This window comes from Hippocampus comes, unplaced genomic scaffold (genome assembly GCF_001891065.2).
Source record: "Hippocampus comes isolate QL1 unplaced genomic scaffold, H_comes_QL1_v1.1 scaffold47, whole genome shotgun sequence".
NCBI lineage: Eukaryota > Metazoa > Chordata > Actinopteri > Syngnathiformes > Syngnathidae > Hippocampus > Hippocampus comes.
In genome coordinates, this window is record NW_017806029.1 from 147,542 (window position 1) to 167,646 (window position 20,105).

Genomic DNA, 20,105 nt, shown 5'->3' on the forward strand with positions numbered 1-20,105 from the left:
GGGCTTTTTTTTTTTTTTTTTTTTAACTATCACCTTTGTATACTTCTGAACTTTGCATGGATGAAGTAAGGCAGCCTTGGTCACTTTTGAATTGGGCCTGATTTCAATTGCATCATGTCATTAGTGGTGCAGTAAACGTGGGAAATCAGGAGCATTTGGTCTTGCCGATTACGTATACGTGTGGTATAAACCCTATGTTCTAGCTCGCCCTAATGACTCTAATGAAAGAAACAACTATAGGAAATAGATGTGTGGACGGATGAACTTGCTCGCGTACAAAATACTCATTCATTCAATACCCATTCATCGAGTGTGAAAATTATCAACCACCAGATTCAATAAATCTTTCAAGATCTGCCTATTTTTAAATATGTGTCTGTGAGTGAGCCAGTTTGTTAGATAACAGTCAAGCTAATTTACATAATATGTCCCCTGCACACCGAGTTTCTCCACCCATCGCTTGGCAGCTCGTTTTGCCCAAAGAGCCTTCATTCGGTGGGGGTCTGGTACAATCTGGACAGGGAGGGGTGGACTTCTGCTCTGGAAGGGGCCTCAACATCTTCAGAAGTCTCAAATAATGCAAAAAAAAAAAATAATAATAGATGTATTTGTTTCTAGTCACTTGTTTGAAACATGGTTGGTGGAGATGTCAGTCAACGTCAAAATCACGCGATAAAGTCTAAGTTGGCAACACCAAGTAGCCTATACCATACCATAGCTCCGCCCGTAATTGTCAAAGTAACATAAGATGTACTCTTTGTATGATAGACAGGAGTCATTTCAACCAGTGTGACAAATGGGTATGAAGTGTGCTGTAGTTCTCAATTGTTTGCTTATTTTTGACCGAAAAAATGTCAGAGAGCTTTTATCAAGACACCTGAGAATTGTTTTAAATTGTTAAAACAATGGCATGGCTCTTTTGTAAAACAAAACAATCACATCACACATACCTTTCTGGCTCTTTTTTTTTTTTTGGTATCATAAAACTATATATAAATAAATTAAGAAATACTCACCATTTCATTACAGCTGTTGGCAGGCTGCTCTGTTCAGTTCCATGCGAGTCATTCCCAAATAAGCCATTTTGCTTTTTTGCTGTTTGTATAAGCATCTACTTGTCAAAACGTATTTGTGTATTTGTAATTGAACTAATAATATTGCCAAAATTGAGTTGAGAAGCCAGACGCTTAACTATGGCAGGCATCCTTTTCTGCTCTGTGGTTATCATCATACTTTTCTGGCTGGTCATTGCGCATTGGGGCAACATTAGTGCACTTGTCGTAGTATCTGGCACCATGAGAAGTAGAAACTCTTTTTTTTTTAAAATCTCTCTCTTCCATAAGTAACCCAAAAACATGGCCTGCGAGCCATAACCGAAGGGCAAATGTAATGACAGTCAAAAATGACCTTTCCACAAAGAAGTAATGGGAAGGTATGTTATGTGAGATTTGCTTTGCTGAATTTGAGCATCAAATGATATTTTTTGTAATGAGAAAACCACTTAAGAGACCATCATGGCGCTCTCCATATGTTCATCTACCTCGCATGCCACACAGTGTGTGGGTGATGAAGAAGCCCATCAGCAGCGGATGCTGCCGATGCCTCATTGCTACAGCGACACAGGCAGCGCCACAAACATTCCATTTCCTTTAAATAATGTGCGGTGGAAGATGAACTGCAATGTTTGACCCAGGGTACTTTTTTATACTCCACCAGTTTTCTCTCTCTCTCTCTCTCTCTCTCTCTCTCTCTTTCTCTCTTTCTACCCCCTCCACCCCCTCACACTTTCTCAAGACAACAAATAGAATCCACACCTGTCCATGGAGACATTTTAGACCACCTGGCTTGCACATAAGTTAAAGGCAGCTCACCTAAATGAGCTCAGCCTTTTAAATATTACTTTTGGACCACTGTAGGCCATTATCATTATTATTATTTTTTTTAAAATTGGAATTCCAGTCAAACATGAATCACAGGGACATTTATGTTTATTTATGATGTGGAGTTGCAGCATGATATTGAACCTGTACAACGGGGGGGGGCAGCATATGGCCTGTGGGTAACACAGTCCGCAAGCGCATTTGATATAAAATGCCCCCGAAACATTTACCAGGCTCAGAATATTGCCCATTATAAACACTTTTTTGACCATTGCGTCATATATTTTTACATATTTAGTTTGGCCCTATGACTACCATGTGGTCTATGTTCAATACATGCCACTAAATAGATGCTTTCTCTGCAGTATCAGTATTACAAGAGCATTCATTCAACTTTTTAATTACTCATTTCCAGACTTGCAGAATTAGTTGATTGAAATTTTCATACATATACAATTAGTGAGAGGTACTGTAATATATTTCAAGAGGAGCGTTATTCCATGAAATGAATACATCTACGCCCTCACTGACAGCAGGTTGTGCTCAACAACAAAAATATAAATTTTCATTTCCTTGAGATGTGATGGCAGGTTGACAGGTTCCTACCAGGGTATACTAATCTAAACATATGCAGTCAATGCTCAAATGAAGACCATTATGCTTCCCGACTGGGGAAAAAAAAGACTTTTTCATCAGCATTGCTCCATTTACTGATCAGTTCCTCATTTTAGTTCTGCTGCATGATTTCTCTCTGCATAATTCATAATCTGCAGTTAACATTTGTTCGTAATGATTTTTCATTTTGGTCTCATTCTTCCCACACAATGGATGTGTGTGTGTGTCTGTGTCTGTGTGTCTGTGTGTCTGTGTGTGCGCATGCGCATGCGTGCATGTGTACCGACAAAGCCAATTCCAGTGAAGGTGGGACGTTATGTTAAACATAAATACAAACAGAATACAGTTATTTACAAATCATATTCAAGCTATATTTAATTGAATACACTACAGAGTTGTTCCAATATATATATGCAGTATAGCGAGAGAGAGAGAGAGAGGGAGAGGGAGAGGGAGAGGTGTCTGAAAATACCCAAACTCCAACCAGCCCATCGACAAAGAGTCTGCAGCATTTGCTCCGTTAGTGCGCAGAAAGAGGCAAGAGACAAATTGTGGCTGACTCACTGTGACAATAAGCCCGCTCACATTGCCCTGAGCATCTGGCACTTCCTGGCCGAGAGTAACATTGCCATCGGCGTGCTGGAGCAACCTCCCTACTCACCTGATCTGGCTCCGTATGGTTTTTTTTTTTTCTTCCACAAGCACAAGGTGGTTTTCAAGGGGACCCGTTTTGAAGATGTGGGCAATATATAGATGGCTGTGACAATGCAGCTGCAGAGGATCCTGTAAAAACCCTTCAAGGAGTGCAGGAAGGTGTGGCAGAGAATGCTGAGAAAGTGTGTTTCACTCCAGGGGGAGTTCTTCAATGGTAAACCTTGTACTGTGTAGATTGGGATTTGAAATATATTATTTATGACATCAGTTTGGTAACTTTTCTCACACACCTCTATCAGTATTTCTGCATATAATGTACACACATACAGTATATACAATGTTTTACAGTGTATATACTGTAAATCATATTTATGTTAAATATAGACACACACACATATATATGCTGTTCCTATTTCTTCATTACAATGCCTTGAAGGGAAATGTAAACTCACACTTTTCTGTATGTGTTGCACACCACACTGAGAAGTGAATGATGCGCATGCAGGCATGCAAGGAGAGGTTTCAGAGCGAATGGGTGTCGTTTGGGTATGTTCTAAAAATATTGTGAATGAGCTATGTTAAAAAAAATACAATAACAGCAATAGTTATGTTGTGATTGTCGTTAGTTCAAAATGTATAATCATTTTGATATGGCAAATAAATCATCCACAAATGGATTAAAAGGCCAAAAGGTAAGACATGACTTACTGCTGAGTGTGATGTGGGATCCACCGCATAAGCCTTGGCAAGTGTCACACGTGAATGAATGTAACAGCTGCTGTGCTTTATTCGTAACGCATTTCCATTTCCTGTTTTGCAAGTATGAAATGAATAGATCTGGCCATATTTGGGAAATAATATTGTAATGCATACCACAGCACTGCCTGAATTTAGATGTTTGTATTCTGAAGGTTTGGTTTAATGATAACTCTCGCACTTAGCTTCATTAATTCCATTTTAAAGCTGCTAATGGATGTGTTAGCGCAGCGGGAGATACTTTCAGAGCATTGGTGTTGTTTTGATGTTTGGCCCAACGCTGTATACACACATTTACTCCATTTCTTCAGAGATAAATATCTGAAGGAAAGGACAACTATAATCATCTTTTATTTTTAACACCCATTTTGGATAGTTTGAGTATGACTGCTCATGACGCGATAAATTCGTGAGTACCATTCGAGTTGGAATTTATGGAAACGTATTTTCATTTGCGCTGAATTCTGTAACCCTTCATCCATTTTTTAAACCGCTTGTCCTCATTGGTGTGAATCTTTCTCACCTTAGTTGGGGTGATAGGCGGGGTACACCTTGGACTGGTTGCTCGCCGCTCATAGTCAATTCCATATTAAAAATATGAACGTGTTCTATTGACATAAATGGCCTATGAATTCAATTTGTTTTTCTGTGTACCGCGAAAATAAATTCCTAAAAATGACACAAGAAACTAAGTTCATTGATATTTTTAGCATCAACAAAGGAGTCATTGCAGTTTTACTTGCAATGACTGACTCGTTTACTTGCTCGACTTCACATTCCGGTTGCCTTAAATCCTCCACATGAGGACGTCTATTTGCGACCAACCTTCAGCCACCTTCGTACTCGGGCCTCCCCGATTTGTTGTAGCATCACTTTCGCCATTCCGTACAGATTCTTTCCTGTAAATATGACAGTTCGTGGAGTTTAGTGACATACTGCTACAGAAGTCACAAGGTGTGAGGTCAAGGGAGTGCAGAGCCCATCCAAGGGAAACTCTTTGACCATCAGTCAGGAAACTTGATGTTCAGAGAAATCATTCACTAACCTGGCAAAAATGGAGAGGGGCTCTTTATTGTTGAAGAAAAAATAAAATGTGAGTAAGGTCAGCGGTCCTCATGATGTTTTTTAGTAACAGCAAAATCCTGCAATACCTCTAAGGTATCCCCCCCCCAAGTCATGTTACTGGATGCAGTGCAGAAGAGAAATGGTCCAGTCAGCCTGATTCAACAGTTGTGTCAATTTCCCCGACTAGAAAGATGAATAAGACTTGTGAGAAGTGGAAAAGTGATTCACACATCGTAAACTTTTGTTGATGCCCACGTCCAGTGCATCTACCTGGATAGACTTTCCCTGGCTTTGCACAGACGCCAGCTCTAAGAGTTCACTGTTTGGATCAGTATTGGTAGTAGCGGGGCTTCTGCTGCAGTATTTGTCAATGGAACATGTCCAGTTTTAAGCAGTCTACTTTGGATAGCGTGAATTTTATGATCCAATGGAGCAGTGTGATGGCCATAAAGCTCCCGAAACTGGCACTGGACTGCAGTCAAGGGCAGGAAAACTTCCTGCCAGGCGGGAATTTTTGCAACAATGCTCCAATGTCAATTGGTGAGTTATTGCTCCTGACAGAAACTGAAGATCTTAAACTGTCAAATGCAGCCCCCCCAGTGTGTTGTGTACCCCGCCTTTCACGACACCCTGGTGAAGAAGAGTGCTATGGAAAATGGATGGATAAATGGAAGTTGAGGACGTAAATGCCATTTTATTGCATTAGTTCTAGGCTTCCCCGTTTGACATGCGGCGCGTCGTCTCCTTAACCGTTTTATTTATTTATTTATTGGCAATTGCCTCTCGTTGTTATTTTGGAGCCGCTGTTGTGTGTCAACCAAAGAGAAGTGCAGTGGTAGTCAGGCTGCAACTTCCCAATGCAAGTGAGTAAAAGTCACCGAAAAGCAGGGTAATCCACTGAATTGACTCACTAATGACTCTCCGGTCACAAATGATGTCTTAACGTCACCCCGCTGCCATATAACCGCCCCAAATTAGCTCGCGGGGAGTCATCCAATGGCAGAAATAGTCCACTGCTATCATTTGCGCTACATGCCCGCACACCTCCTTAATGACACAAACCAACAGATGCTTTTTGATAGGACCAACAGCACCGAATGGATGTAAATGTAGGCGTGGGCGATGAGCGTAAACAAAACAGAGCACAGTGGGGATTACAGCCTGGATGCTAAGTGTTTTGAAGAAACGGCAAAGCGGGTGTGGAATGTTTCGCAGCGTTAATTCAGTGGACTGCGAGGTCACAAAGTATTATCGGAAAAAGTAAAAGAATCAGTGCAAAGAGTGGTGAACGCACAGGGCTTGATGTACTGCTACCGGGTGGCAGGTGTGCGAGGAGAGAGTGCGTGAGCAGCGCCATCGGAACCGCACACATGCGTGCCAACATATTGTGTACGGAAAGGTAGTGAAGTAGGAGACACAAGGGAATGGTAAACAAACAAGGAAAAATGTGTCACCGGTGCTCCTCCAGCAATAAAGACATCCTTGTAAATCAAATAAATGAGGTGAGAAACATAATTCTCACACTTGGAAGCAAAGTATTTGTAAGAATATCCTGTTCCACTTTCTGCCTCCTCAATGCTTGCGAGGCTTATTATTAGCTACTTTTAGGTATGTGATGGATAGACACGCACACGAGTGTCTGCTGCGGTTCAAACTGAGTACAGTGGAATCTTGTAAGTCTACAAACGTTGTGCAATTTGGAGTTAACCAATTTCTTCTGGAAAGATCCACTGGAAAAATCCAACATCACTAAGTTCAAGCTATCATTGGGTGTGACTTCATATAAGCCGATTTTGCTTACAACGAACACCTTTATAACGTAAACTTCATGATAATGACCAGATTCTTCCCACAAAATAGTGAAAAAGCCTTCGGTCCAATGAACTGTGCAAGCTAACTGCTGCCACGACCTTGGTTATGAACAAAATACACAGTGCGGGATTCCCCGTCCGTTGCTTAGCAATGCTCCTGATCGACTCATACATTGTTGTACTTCCGGAAGCACGGCGCCGTCCTGATGACAGGGTATGAAAACATGTCTGGTAAACAGAAGCGAATCTCGCTGTCTATGAAGGCAGAAATTGTCTCTCACTTTCAAAAAGGAGTCTCCGAGACGAAGCTCAGCCATGACTACGAATTGGCAAAGTCAACTATTTCGACAATCATTCGTAATGGCGACAAAATCACGGCAGAGTCCGAGGCCAACCGATTGAAAAATGATCATAAACGGCTTTGGGGCGCGGTGCATCTTTGTTGTTTGTTTCATGTCTTATAAAATCATTTTTTTCTTCATACACGTATTTGCAATTGACATGTTGATACTTTCATACAAGTTCATGTTTTCACATCTATAAGTGTGAATGGCTTAAATCCTTATACATCGTATTTGGCGGCCATTTTATTGGAAATGGTTACTACGAACGTACATATTCATTCATACACATTCAACGTACAGACCTCGAGGTTCGATTGTATGTGTTCAACTTGTGCATAGAGTAGAAAGATGCCTTCTCATTTCTTAGCAAATGACGGCCAATGTTCCCCTCCCCATAGATGTTCAAGACATTAGCTTTGGTCAACTCTTGCTGGATGCTTCTTTGATCTACAAATAGTTCCTCAAGCCAAGAGATGTTATGCGCTTGATCAGAGATCAAAGATGTGTTGTTTTTTACGCCAACCAAAATATGGTCTCCTCTCTTTGTGATAGAAAATCTTGCTTTTGTTTCAAGCAGGATTGATTCGTGGAGTGCTTTGTTTTGTTTCTTTGGGGGCCCCACAGTCAGTCCACAGGTACTTTTATTCTTGCCTTCCGGCCATGTCTCATCCTTTAAAACAGAAAAAAAATAAATAAACACCCCCCTCCTATTCTCAACATTCATATTTTACAGCATATTCCCTCCTCTGATTTCAGAAGACAGAGCTCGTGTCTGTGCATGGAGTTGCAAAGGTCAAAAGCCTGTAGGGTCTTTTTCTTATTGGATCTTCCTGCTGACATCAGGCAGTTTGATTCAGTTTAAGCCATTTAAAAGGGAACTTTAATTTGTCGCTCATTTCTCGAGGCTCAGTACCCTTTAAACTCCCAATGGAGTGCCCTCAATGAATTTATTAAGCCAAAGTAATTAAAGGTATGTCCTTAAATAGAAAGTAGTGCCATTTTCCTGATAATAACTGAATTAAGACAACCTTTGATTCATCAATTATGCTGGAAACGAATTCATCCTGCTCCTCTGGAACACCGTTGAATTTTCATATGGGTAAAATACTTGCCTCATTGCAAAACTCAGCTACCACTGTCCCTGAATTTGTACACATTTATAGTCACACCATCATACCCATAGGAGCCAGGCAGATATGGACACGTTTTAAGGGATCAGTATCAGCTCAAATTAAGCGGATCAAAATCCAATCCTGACTGTACTCGACGGAATTGTATCCCCCTCAGCCAGCTAATGTTCCAGTAGTGCGGTTCAGAATGTCACTATGGCAGAATCAAGTCGTTGTTTCGTTTTGGCCGCCTGCGTCACAGTTGGTACAAGTGAGTCATCCAATGACCGAAGGGTCGACGGTCCGAATCTTTCGAAGGGTCCTTGGGCAGAACACTGAACCTGAGTGCCTCATACTTTGGCAACACCTCAATAAATTTTTCCCACGTGATCTTTTACTCATGATCTAAGTTGTAAATTTTGCTCTCATGGTATTTCAGTAATTGTCTTGTGTGTAGCAGTCATGGAAAAACAAGATACGGATGGGCCAAAGTGGCTTTATAGACTATGATAAAAAAAAATTAGAATCAATCGTTTACAAATATTATTTGTCATGATATTGGAGAAATTCTCTGCATTTGACTGCATGATTAGTTCAAAGGGGTAAACGTGTAGTTTGCTTTGTGGTTTTGAAATACAATAAAGCTTTTGCGATCCAATTCCCAAAACCTTTCACACCTAGCATAGCCCACGTGTGAATAGAACGGATGTCCTATTTATGGAAACTTCCAGACCTGCTCCATATTTCTTACAAGTTAAAAAAAAAACCAATAAATTCATCATTTTCCAATGACTTGTTGAGTTAGCAAAACGTGGTCTTGCTGTTCTTCTTTTTCGTCAATCTCCTGCGATTTTTACAGGAGCAAAAACAAACAGCGAGGGATCCTATGACCCTCCAAGTCACAAAACTGCTTGTCAATGTGAGTTCTTGACATGGTTAGACGTGCGTGTTACTAAAGGACGCGTCTTTGTTCATCTGTCGCTCACCATCCTGACGAACACGCTGGCAAAGGTGACTACACCTCAGCCGTTTAGCGTCGTCTCCTTTTCCAGAGTGATGCAAGCTGCTGAAATATTCCTCAATTAATTAAAAGGCCAATCTGAAACGCGATCTATTTGATGTCCGTCTTTAAACATGTTCAAACAATCTAGAAGCCCTCAGAAGTTCTTATGGTTGGAGGCTACGGCAGCATTATAAAGAAACCTACTCGCGCATAGACTTGCTCCACTTCATTAGGTACACCCTCTATTAATGTGACTGTGCTTACTCCACTGCATCATAGCGAGAGCTGCTTCCCGGAAATGGGCAACCTTATTTAACTTGAGATGTGTCAAGTATTGGATTGGAAACACCACCGGTACTATGATTGGTTCCATTATTTGTATTTCGATTGTAAAAGCAGATTTCGCTTTCTTTAAATATCATTTGAAGTAATAACAGCCGATTAAGAATTTGATTAAGATTATGTGGAATTGATTGTTGATTAAAAAGAGGCATCCGGATCTTGCTTATTTATAGAGATTATCCCATTCTCTTGAAAATAAAGTAATTGCTTGATTAATGTGGGGATGCTCTAGGGGGGTCTCTGGCTTCCTCCCGTTTTTCAAAACCATACTTCATTCATGCCCATAGGCACATGAGTAATATGGGAGTGTGAATGGTGCATGTCCCTTGTGCTTGACTGTCAACCTTTCTGGACTTAGGCTTTCACCCAAAGTCAGCTGGAATAGGCTCCAGCTCACCCATGAACATGACCCTCGATGGGATAATGGATGGTTGGATGGATGTATAATTTGTTGACTGTCAGTTTTTCTCAGAGAAATGGAGAGCCGACTCATTAGATTGTGCTGGTGTATCGAATAAGGAATTCTGTGAGTGTAAAACATGCATGAAATGCAACAACGCAAACTATTCTGTGTATTTTCTTACCCTTGAAGGCAGGGCTCCACACTCAAACAGTGTAAGTACCGTATTTTCCGCACAATAGGTCACACCGAAAAGCATTAAATCTTCTCAATGTTTCTTGGATGTAGTATTTTAAATGTTCTGGCAAGTGCTGTTACAGCTGCAGCCTGTTGCAAAAGCTCTGTATTAATAAAGCTGTATGATATTGTATTGTTATCCATTTAGCGTAGCTCCATCTTGTGGATGCCTAACGCAACCGCAGCCACTATTGTAGCTTCTATTCTATGTGCCTTATAATGCGGTGCGCCTTATACATGAAAACTGTTTTAAAATAAGCCATTCATTGACGGTGCGCCTTATATCACGGAAAATATGGTAGTATGGTAACATGTACACAAGCTTCATCGCTGATACATACAGAGTGGTGGTGTGTAGTACTTTGCAAAGACCTCATCTTTGAATAGTGGATACCTAACGCAACCGCAGCCACTATTGTAGCTTCTATTCTATGTGCCTTATAATGCGGTGCGCCTTATACATGAAAACTGTTTTAAAATAAGCCATTCATTGACGGTGCGCCTTATATCACGGAAAATATGGTAGTATGGTAACATGTACACAAGCTTCATCGCTGATACATACAGAGTGGTGGTGTGTAGTACTTTGCAAAGACCTCATCTTTGGGTCGGTCGGGATAGAGAAACAGGAGATGGTTCAGATCACTGATACGGTCAGCCAAGGAGCGAATGGAGAAATCTTTGGAGGTGTAAGGCAACAAATTCCATACCAGCCTTTCACCTGCTCACCAAAAGGAACAGCATCAAATTATATTCACCACTTGCACAACTCAGTGTGCTGTACACAGTGTCTCCAAAAATCACATGGTCACATTAGGGATGTAATGATAACAATAAGGCAATATTAAAAATGTCACAATATCGTTGTCATGTTATGATATTAAAAGCATCACATAACCGCAAAAAATTTTTTTAACTAAATAACGTGCTCAGTGTGGCAAAAAGGTCAATGATGATCGAACAATTTAAGTGGATAAATTCAATACAGTGAATATGAATTAATGGAAAATAATGAACCGGTTGATTTTATCGGAATTATTTATGAAACTTACTGGCCCGGTCAGGCCAGTGTCAGTGAACTTCATTCAGGTTGTCGTCTACTCTGACTGTAGAAGCCTGGTAAAAGACTTTATAATGTGCACTACATTTGATACCTGCTTTGTTGGGGTTCTCTGCAACCCAGGCAATGGTGATGCCACCAATTTCAGAGTCACTGAATCGCAGGAGGAATGTCCCATTGGGTTTGGACAGAAGCATATCCTGTGCCTGCTGCTTGTTCACAAAACCCAAGATGGCCCTGCAACGGGAATATGCAGAGTTATTATTGGTATTTTTGCTTCATAGCTCATGAAATAACAGATTCTGCCAGAGATGCACTAAAACAAAATATATTCCTTACCCATCATTCCAATGAGGCTTGAGATGTTTCTTCATAAGTTCCATGACTCCATCAAACCACTGCCAAAAGGTGAAGTTGCGTCCAGGTAGGCTCTCCTGTTCAGGAGAGTTGAGTTGAGAGTTGCTGGGCAACAGTGAAGCGGAAACTACGCTTCAGGAGCCTATTATTTTCCATATACTACCGAAGAGAGATTTATTGCGATAGTGATGAGATGCTGCCCTCACCCTGTTAAACTGGGCCCACGATATGGTCATGTTGCGGTATTCCTCTGGGTTGTTACTTGTCGTTGTGAAAGCTTTCTGCGCCAGGAAGACCAGGTTGTTCTCCGACAGGCCACGGCCACTGTGCATCTCTGCCTTGTACTTCATATCAAGGGCGTCACATAGCTGGGGCCAGAGTACCTTGTCCGGTACAATGAATGGAACCCGGCCCTGAAGAGACAAGAGTAATTAAAATGAAAGGGAAAAAAATACTGCCATATTTATTCAAGGTAAGCATTTGCAAATACTGTTTGTTTTTTTCTTGGCAAATAGGGTTGTTCTACTCATAGGTTGCAACCAGATTTGAGAAACGTCCCCCAGTGGGAATGCTGTGCAGTGGCGCCACTCATGTTCACTGTCTGCTACCACCACTTGAATGCCGTGATGCGAACAACTGAAAGTTCTCGCTCACGAATGTGCGAAGGATAAAGCACACCAAAGCCATCTTATTGAAAGGTTTATCATCAGATCCTATCGTGGAATGTTTGCAAAAAATGCTGACTGTGGTGAAATCATGGTAGAAAGAATGGAGTGTGGACAAACTCTTTGGAGGTCAATAAAACTAATGCAACGGAAATAAGACCGCAGAATCCAACTCACTGGTTCAGCGAAGGCATTGTCCCAAAGTACTGTCGCTGTGGCATTGTTGTCCTGACTACCGTGGACGATCACTACTACGGGTAGTGATAAAGTCTGCAGGTTAAAACAAAGGAAAGAATGACAAAACCCCCAAATTCGCCATCTCCAGAAATTATGATATTACATAAGAAACAGCATGACTTGTAATATGGCAATTCGGAAGGCTTCTTTAAAGCCATTTTCTTCGTTTAATGAATCTGTATGAGATTCTTTTCTGATTGAACTGCTGAAATGAATTTATTTTCGATCACATTCCAATTTATTGAAATACATTTGTATCCTTAACCACAAGTCAAATCCAGTATCCCAAAAATCAAATTTAAAACCACGGAATTAAAAGGTGAATGAATTACAGTTCGCTTACTTTCACATGGAAGACCAGTTCATTGCCTCCAATGCTGAACTGTGATTCAAAAAGAACCGTGAACTTTTCCTCAGTCACTGACTCTGCACCTCGACGATCCGAACGCTTGATCCGCTTCAGAGACTAAACACACAAAAAATAGATTGATAAATTATAACCGAAATTCTTCACATACGCATGCAGTTGCAGTGTAGGTAACAAAGAAAGTGACCATCTACATTTTTAAACTCCAATTGCATTCATCAGCAGGATCGTAACGCACGTGTGTTGTATTTTCTAATAATCCATGTCTTACACTCATCGTCTTGATATAGCTCGGATGTAACAATATCGCCTCATTTATACAGCATCCATTTTTTTTTTTTTTAAATAGTGCTTGTTCTCATTTGGGTCACGGCTGGGCTGGAGCGGATCCCAAATGACTGTTGGGTTAGACGTGGGCTACAACCTGGACCAAAGCCATATGGACTGGCTACCAGTCAATCACAAGGAACATATAAATAAGTCAGTCACATTCACACCTATGGGAGGGTTTCGAGTCTTCGAGTTACCTAACGTGCAAGCTTTTTGGGGGGAAGGGAATGTGGGAGGAAACAAAAAGGAAAGTTTGAGGTGAAGATGACGCTTCTTATAATATAGTACAGTGGTACCTCTACTTACGAAATTAATTGGTTCTGGAAGAAATTTCTTAACTAGTAGATGTTGGAAGTAGAGACGCGTTTTCCATGTAAATGCCCTAATCCGTTCCAAGCCCCCATTCAGACATAAATGTTTTCTAAAGCATAAAAATGCATCTAAATATGTAACAAATACATGTTACAATTAGATTATTGCACAATACATGAGAGTTGCGCAAAACAAACAAAACAAAGAATAAAGAATAAACATGATGGTCATTTAACTTTTAACTGCATCCTCATTGTTTTTTGCCCTCGTTAGTTCATGTTCTCTCTCAGAAGTGTTTTTTGCCTGCCGTTTTGTGAAGAACTGATCCAAGGACGTTTGCTTTTGTCTGTTTTTAACTCATTCAATACCAGCCAATTCTAGACCAAGTCTGAAAAGACGTTTAAAAACGTCTTTGGGAGCGAATGAGTTAACAATCCTTCGAAAATGTCCAAGGCTTATAAGGCGCTGTCAGCTTTTGGGAAAATTGAATGCTTTTCGGTGCGACTTATAATGTGGACAATACGGTAGATAAAGCGCGATGTCAGTGCAGTCCATTTCCCATTGAAAGCATTCTACTTCTTTTGCAATGAGCTGCTCAATGACATTTCATGATACAAATGACAGGAGGTTTAAACCATAGTCCTACCATGTTTCTGAAGTGTGCACTCAGCGTGCCTGTCGCCTGTTGATACTCCATCACACAGTTGTTGTTGAGGATTTCACCGCTACTTTCACTAACAAACCAGGGGGAGAGTTAGGGTGTAAAAAGTGAATAAATCAGATTTTTCCAACAAAGCAGGACTGTACATGTAATCCAAGTAACACTTTGCATTCACAATTTAACACAGCAGATCTTATTTAAATCCAGAATTTACACTATAGTCATACAACCATAACAAAGTCAGGCTCCCGGAGTTTAATCTCACCTGTGTGTGCTTTCATTTTTGAGGAGAGCTTTGGCCTGTTGCTCACTCACAATCACAGCCTTGACTTGAGGTGGATTCATGTGGACGTTGAGCTTTCCGCCCACCAGAAGTCGCACGGTGGCAGCAAACTTGGTGTGCGTTCTTAACACCTGGGGCGGTTGCTTTTCAATGATGAAGGTACTAAAGAGAAGAGGACATGAAGTGACTTATCGAAAAGGAATGAGATCCACATCCATAGCCATTTGAATTATCGTGTGATTTGGATTCATGTTGATGAGGCAGCAGAGTTGAAACTTAACACTTATTTCGTTCATCTGTTTTTAATCACACAACTATTTTTCCCCGCAACTTTCAATGAAAAACATCTGCCTTTTTGCACTACGAATGTGACGAGACAGTGACATCCCTTGTTAATGCCACCGTGAGCGATCTGAAACAATTCACACATTTGTTCCTGTGTGTCAGTCTGCAAGCAGCACAATGGTCTTCCATATAGCTCAGTAAGGATGATGTGGTTTTTTTTTCACCTAGTGACCAAGGCAGAGATGATATCAGTGATGTCTGAATTGAGTTTACTCAGGAGATCTTCCATGGGGCCTGGCAGAGGAAGCTGCTGAGTAAGATGTTCACAGCGTCGAATCTGTTGTCGATTTGTCCAGATCAGATCTGCCAGCTTTTCACACCTAAAAAGAAGAGGATATGGTCATAACATGCTCGACACATTTATTTGTACAACAATTCCATCAACATATGAGTGTGGATGAAGACAACATTCTTAACAAAACACTTTTTTTTTTTTTTTTTTTTTTTTTTTTTTTTTTTTGCAAGTCAAACGTAACCAAAAGGGAATCCTAAATCCATACCAGGACTGGAGAATATCGAGTCCTCCCTCATGAGGACCCCCATTTCCAGCTAACTGCTGCCGCCTTTTCCACTGGATAAGCTCCTCATCGAGGATCAATGTCTGTTGTTTCCTCAGAAGGGTTAGGGTCTTTTGGTGTTGTTCTGACAGGTCCTGCAAACAGATCGTGACCCGCACACTGAGAACACGAGTGTGATATAACACTTGTACAAAATAAATAAATGTAAAAAAAATAATAGAAAGGTCATACAAAGGGTCTGTTTAGAAATTTCCCTCACGGAACTCAAAAGGTGATGGCCAAACCCAGTAGAATATCAGTGCAATAATGATCAATAATATTTTAAAGTCATGTCATGTCAGATCAAACTGTGCATGGCCTGCTATGCCTTCTGACAGTGATTTTAAGGTAAGAACTGAAGACACAATGAATACTTTTAACAACTGTTTACTATTACAAACCTGGAGCTAAGTCTAGGATGGTTTTATTTCGCTCACGTTATGATACTGTACTGACCATTTGAAAATACCTTCACCATAAAAAAAGTATGTTAACTGTCCTTGGCAAACCAAACGAATACAAAATGTTAACAAAAAAAAAAAAAAAGAAAAATAACAAATACAAAATGCTTGATACAGGGTTGATAAAAACAAGCTACCGGATAAAAGTCAGCGCTACCAAGCAAGTCTATTATAAGAAAAGGCTGTATGAAAATAAAAATAACATTAAAGGAACTTGGAATATCCTGAACACTTTAATAAAACGTGGCTCATCCAGGTTTATCTATCCAGAGTACGTTGAGGATGTTTGACGAATGCTGGCCTGGAGTTGGGCGCTAAAATTTCAGATCATAGTACCATTCAATATGGGGAATGTAGTACGTAGTAGTCACTAGTCCATCCTCGTCTTAATCAAATCAAATGAATGAACGAATGAAATGAAATCAGTGTTAGAAAATAGAAATCAACAGGAACTGCGTCCTTTCCAGGACACGTTTATATCAATGTTGTACTTTGATTGCATCTCTTTTCATTTCAAAAGCCTTGTTTAGTCCATCATGGGTGCTCCTTAAGACTGCATGTCAACCATCCACTGATGCATTCAATCGGCACTTCAATACCTTCCCCACTTGTGCATTTTTTTTTCAATGTGCCATTGTGTTGCTCCTCCTTTTGAATTGTATTTGTTGTGTATGATCCAGCTTGCCGCATTATTTGCCAAATTTGGACTCCACTGTGTGTTATTGACCTTCGGACCTTCGCCAGTTCATTATTTAATCATTTTCTATCCAGTCTGAGCTCCACTATTTAATCCACCAGTTGTGGACCCTACAGTCATGAGAAACGAGAAGGAAGGGGCAAACTTATATGACAGAAATCTGGCATCTTTTGAAAATGGCTTCAGCAACTAAAAGATCCAAACAAGCAGTGTCAACGTGATCGTGCTCTGTGGATCCCCTAATGTAGACCATTGAGAATTTCCACTCTTGGACAATATTGAGAGTTAATTTTGACAACAACATTCGAAAAGATGAACGAGGGAGGGAAATAACATTAAAAAAAAACTGTCAAGTCACCCACAGCAACAGTGAAGGAGTTGGGAGAATTTCTGCCAAGTACTGGCACTGACAATGTGTTTACGTAATGTTTGGAAAATGTGCACGTTTCGAAACGGAATTTCGCAATTGGGGTAACTGAATTGCTGGTACATTTACTGAGTGTTCAAGTACGATGTGTGGATTCAGAGTCAGCCGAAAACATGAGTTACTCTTCTGCAGGTAAGCAGGGAGTTGGTCACAAAATATAGCTGAAGAAAGGAAGGTAATTTGGAAAATGTATTTTGTAAAATAAAGGCTACATTAAGAGAGGATTTACTAGGAGACAAATACGTAGTCACATAGATTCCCAATTCCCAAGGTAAGGACCACGTAATAATAGTCAAACAACATGCTTGGATACATGACAACTACAATGTCGATAGACTAGAGCAGTGGTTCTTAACCTGGGTTCGATTGAACCCTAGGGGTTCGGTGAATCGGTCTCAGGGGTTCGACGGAGGTTAAGACACACCGGACTCAACATATCAATTAGTTATGACACGCCCGCTGCAGATGATCACATGACATTGCTTGTCTAATCAGTGCTGTGGGAAATTTAGTTCGTTTCGTAGTCAAGGTGTGACTGTCGTGATAGTACGTCATTCAATTTTTTTTTTTTTAAGTACACATATCCCTTGAAATTTTATGTACTTTTTTTTTTTTTAATAAACACGTTTTTTAAAATATATATTTTGAATTTGTAAACAATATATATATATATATATATATATATATTTCTTTTTCACTAATGAAGGGTTCGGTGAATGTGCATATTAACTGGTTGGGTTCGGTACCTCTAAAAAGGTGAAGAACCACTGGACTAGAGGGAGGTGAAAAAGAATTAGCAGAACATCTTGAAAGCTCTGCGGTGTGAGGTGACATTGCCATTCAAACCAATAAAGCTGCTAGCAAAGAAACTATCTGAAGTGAATACTGAATATTCATACAAGCCTGTATTTCTGTAATGTGCTGGCCTCTCTGGCGAGCCAGGCCTCCACGGTGGCCCTCTTGCTTTGGAGCGTGGTTTCCCTCTGGGTGCGCTCAGCTGGAGGCAAGGAGCTCAGACTGCTCAGCTGGGCTGACCAGAACAGAAGCAAGATTAGAGCCAGAGAGAAAACCTCACACAGTGGGAATGAAAACCACTTATTTTGTTTAGTTATTTAACCATAATCGATTCAGTGAGTAGCTATTTGTTTCCTGACGAACATTTCCTAAGACTTGGACCGGTGAAAATCTGTTATTTTATTGCACAACACGCGATTAGACTAGGCTGAAGTGAGCAAAGGATAAAAATTAAGAAGACTGCTGAAACTATTTATATTGGTTTAAGAACTATTATCATCTGTAAGGAAGAAAGGTTGCTGGAAATTTTTTTATCGGTTGGAGATGCCTTGCACTTATCAAAAATGAAATTGTATAGCTCAAATCATAACCATGTTCACAGGTACGTAAATTAAAGAACGTTTTGACACAATCCAAAAAGAAGGCTCCGATTTGCTCAAGTAGCATGAAAGTGGATGCTGGAGCAAACAAGTGTATACCTTGGAGGCGCAGGTTCTCCTGGTACTGGATGATGAAATACTCCTGGCTGTGCTGCAGCTTTCTCAGTTCATTCTCAGTCTCCTGCGTGGCTAATCGGAGCTCCTCGAAGGCCTGGTTGATCTGTTGATGGCGCTGGGAGAGGCTGTCTATGGCCTGGCCCCCACTCACACAATTTGCCTGAACACAAAACATTTGAATTGTAAAATGGGGAATTGTAATTGATGAATAGCAGACACCGCCATAGTAATCAAGAAGCTCGACTGGACTTTCTTCGATAACTAGTTGCAATTTTATTTTTGACCGGCAGTCTATTCGTTCCGGTTCCGGTTTCACTTCGACACTTACATTTGAAGCTTCTTGAACCAATCGCTGCTCGGAGCACAGGATGTGTTTGATGCAGCGCACCAGCTCCAAAGGACAGCGGTCATATGTGCTCTGCATTGACAATTCAACAAAAGAGGGATTTATTATTTTTTTGAGAATTATCACACATTTGAGTTGAAACATAAGGATTTTGATGGTCAGAAAATTCCAAAACAAACTCTTGAAAATGTGTTGGTTTTTTGTTTTGTTCCATTATTATTTAGGTAATTAATGGTGAATCTGTTTTGCTTGTTTACCTTTAGCTGATTTGCATAGTGTCCAAGCTTGATCTTCAGAAGAAAGCCATCCTCTCCTCCCTGGAGTTGGGCTTTCCTCTGAAGCTCTGCCACCAGGTTGTCCAGCAAACGCTTGGCTTTGGCTTCCTCTGCCGGGTTGCCCAACTCCACTGAATCCCTTTAATGGCACATTATATTTGATGGGTATTCTACCTAACAGCAGACTACATGTCTAACATAAATGTCACACTTTTCTATTAGTACTGATAAAGACTAACTGGCGGGGGGGGGGGGGCTTTTTTAAACGAATCTCATATTTCATACACCCCTAAGTTCCTGCAGTTTGGAAATTGACCAATATTTTTCCGCGGCGTGTGGCAGGCAATTAATACTCCGGAACAACTGGAAAGATGTTAGAAATACTGTCACAATAATGAGGCAAGTGCACATTTTTAATAAGGCACCCGTTTTCACCACAGCTGACTGGTGCCTGTCGGCAGTTGTAAGGAACGCAGGTCGGTTGTTTGGTATAAGCACCTTGAGGCTGCTCAGGAAAATAGGACAAATTAACAGTGAATTGACAGGAATAACAACAAAACAAGAACAGAACGTACACTGCAAAGTGGGCTTGATGCAGTGAAGGGCAGTGAGGTTCATGGCTGGTGAGGCAATGATAGTCAGATTGGAAGTTTGCTGTGAGTATAACTCTTGGTCACACATACCACGATATTGTCCCACACTTTTTTTTTTCACCACAATGTTTGTTGGTCTGCTTGTTGCATGACATAGAGAAGATATTCCACATGTTCACACGTGCGAGTGAGTAGCCAGCCATGTTGAGTGCTCAATTAAAAAAAACAAAATGCATAAAAATATCTGGACCATGGCCAATCAGAGGAGGGTTCCACCCTTCACTATCTCTGATTGGCTGAGACCATGATTTGCGTGTCCATTTGAGTGAGGCTTCAGAGTCGAGGAGACTTCTCTCCCCCCCCCCCCCCTTTAACCCCCACCCCTTTCCAATTTTTTTTTTCACG

The 20,105-nt window shown here is 40.7% G+C and overlaps 1 protein-coding gene across 1 annotated transcript in view; it reads right to left on the bottom strand.

The window, feature by feature from the left end:
- Positions 1–10,703: 10,703 nt before the first annotated feature.
- The window catches only part of LOC109529297 (signal transducer and activator of transcription 5B-like), an 11,766-nt gene continuing 2,364 nt past the window's right edge, over positions 10,704–20,105 (bottom strand). Inside the window, exons 3-16 of the mRNA XM_019892619.1 lie at positions 19,090–19,246; positions 18,815–18,904; positions 18,469–18,646; positions 17,875–18,005; positions 15,334–15,485; positions 14,998–15,153; positions 14,471–14,650; positions 14,191–14,278; positions 12,879–13,001; positions 12,476–12,568; positions 11,840–12,046; positions 11,616–11,710; positions 11,371–11,513; positions 10,704–10,937 (exon numbers count right to left, since the gene is read on the bottom strand). Coding sequence (XP_019748178.1) covers positions 10,765–10,937; positions 11,371–11,513; positions 11,616–11,710; positions 11,840–12,046; positions 12,476–12,568; positions 12,879–13,001; positions 14,191–14,278; positions 14,471–14,650; positions 14,998–15,153; positions 15,334–15,485; positions 17,875–18,005; positions 18,469–18,646; positions 18,815–18,904; positions 19,090–19,246 — 1,966 coding nt within the window. The 3' untranslated portion in view covers positions 10,704–10,764. The remainder of the gene's footprint in view (positions 10,938–11,370; positions 11,514–11,615; positions 11,711–11,839; positions 12,047–12,475; positions 12,569–12,878; positions 13,002–14,190; positions 14,279–14,470; positions 14,651–14,997; positions 15,154–15,333; positions 15,486–17,874; positions 18,006–18,468; positions 18,647–18,814; positions 18,905–19,089; positions 19,247–20,105) is intronic.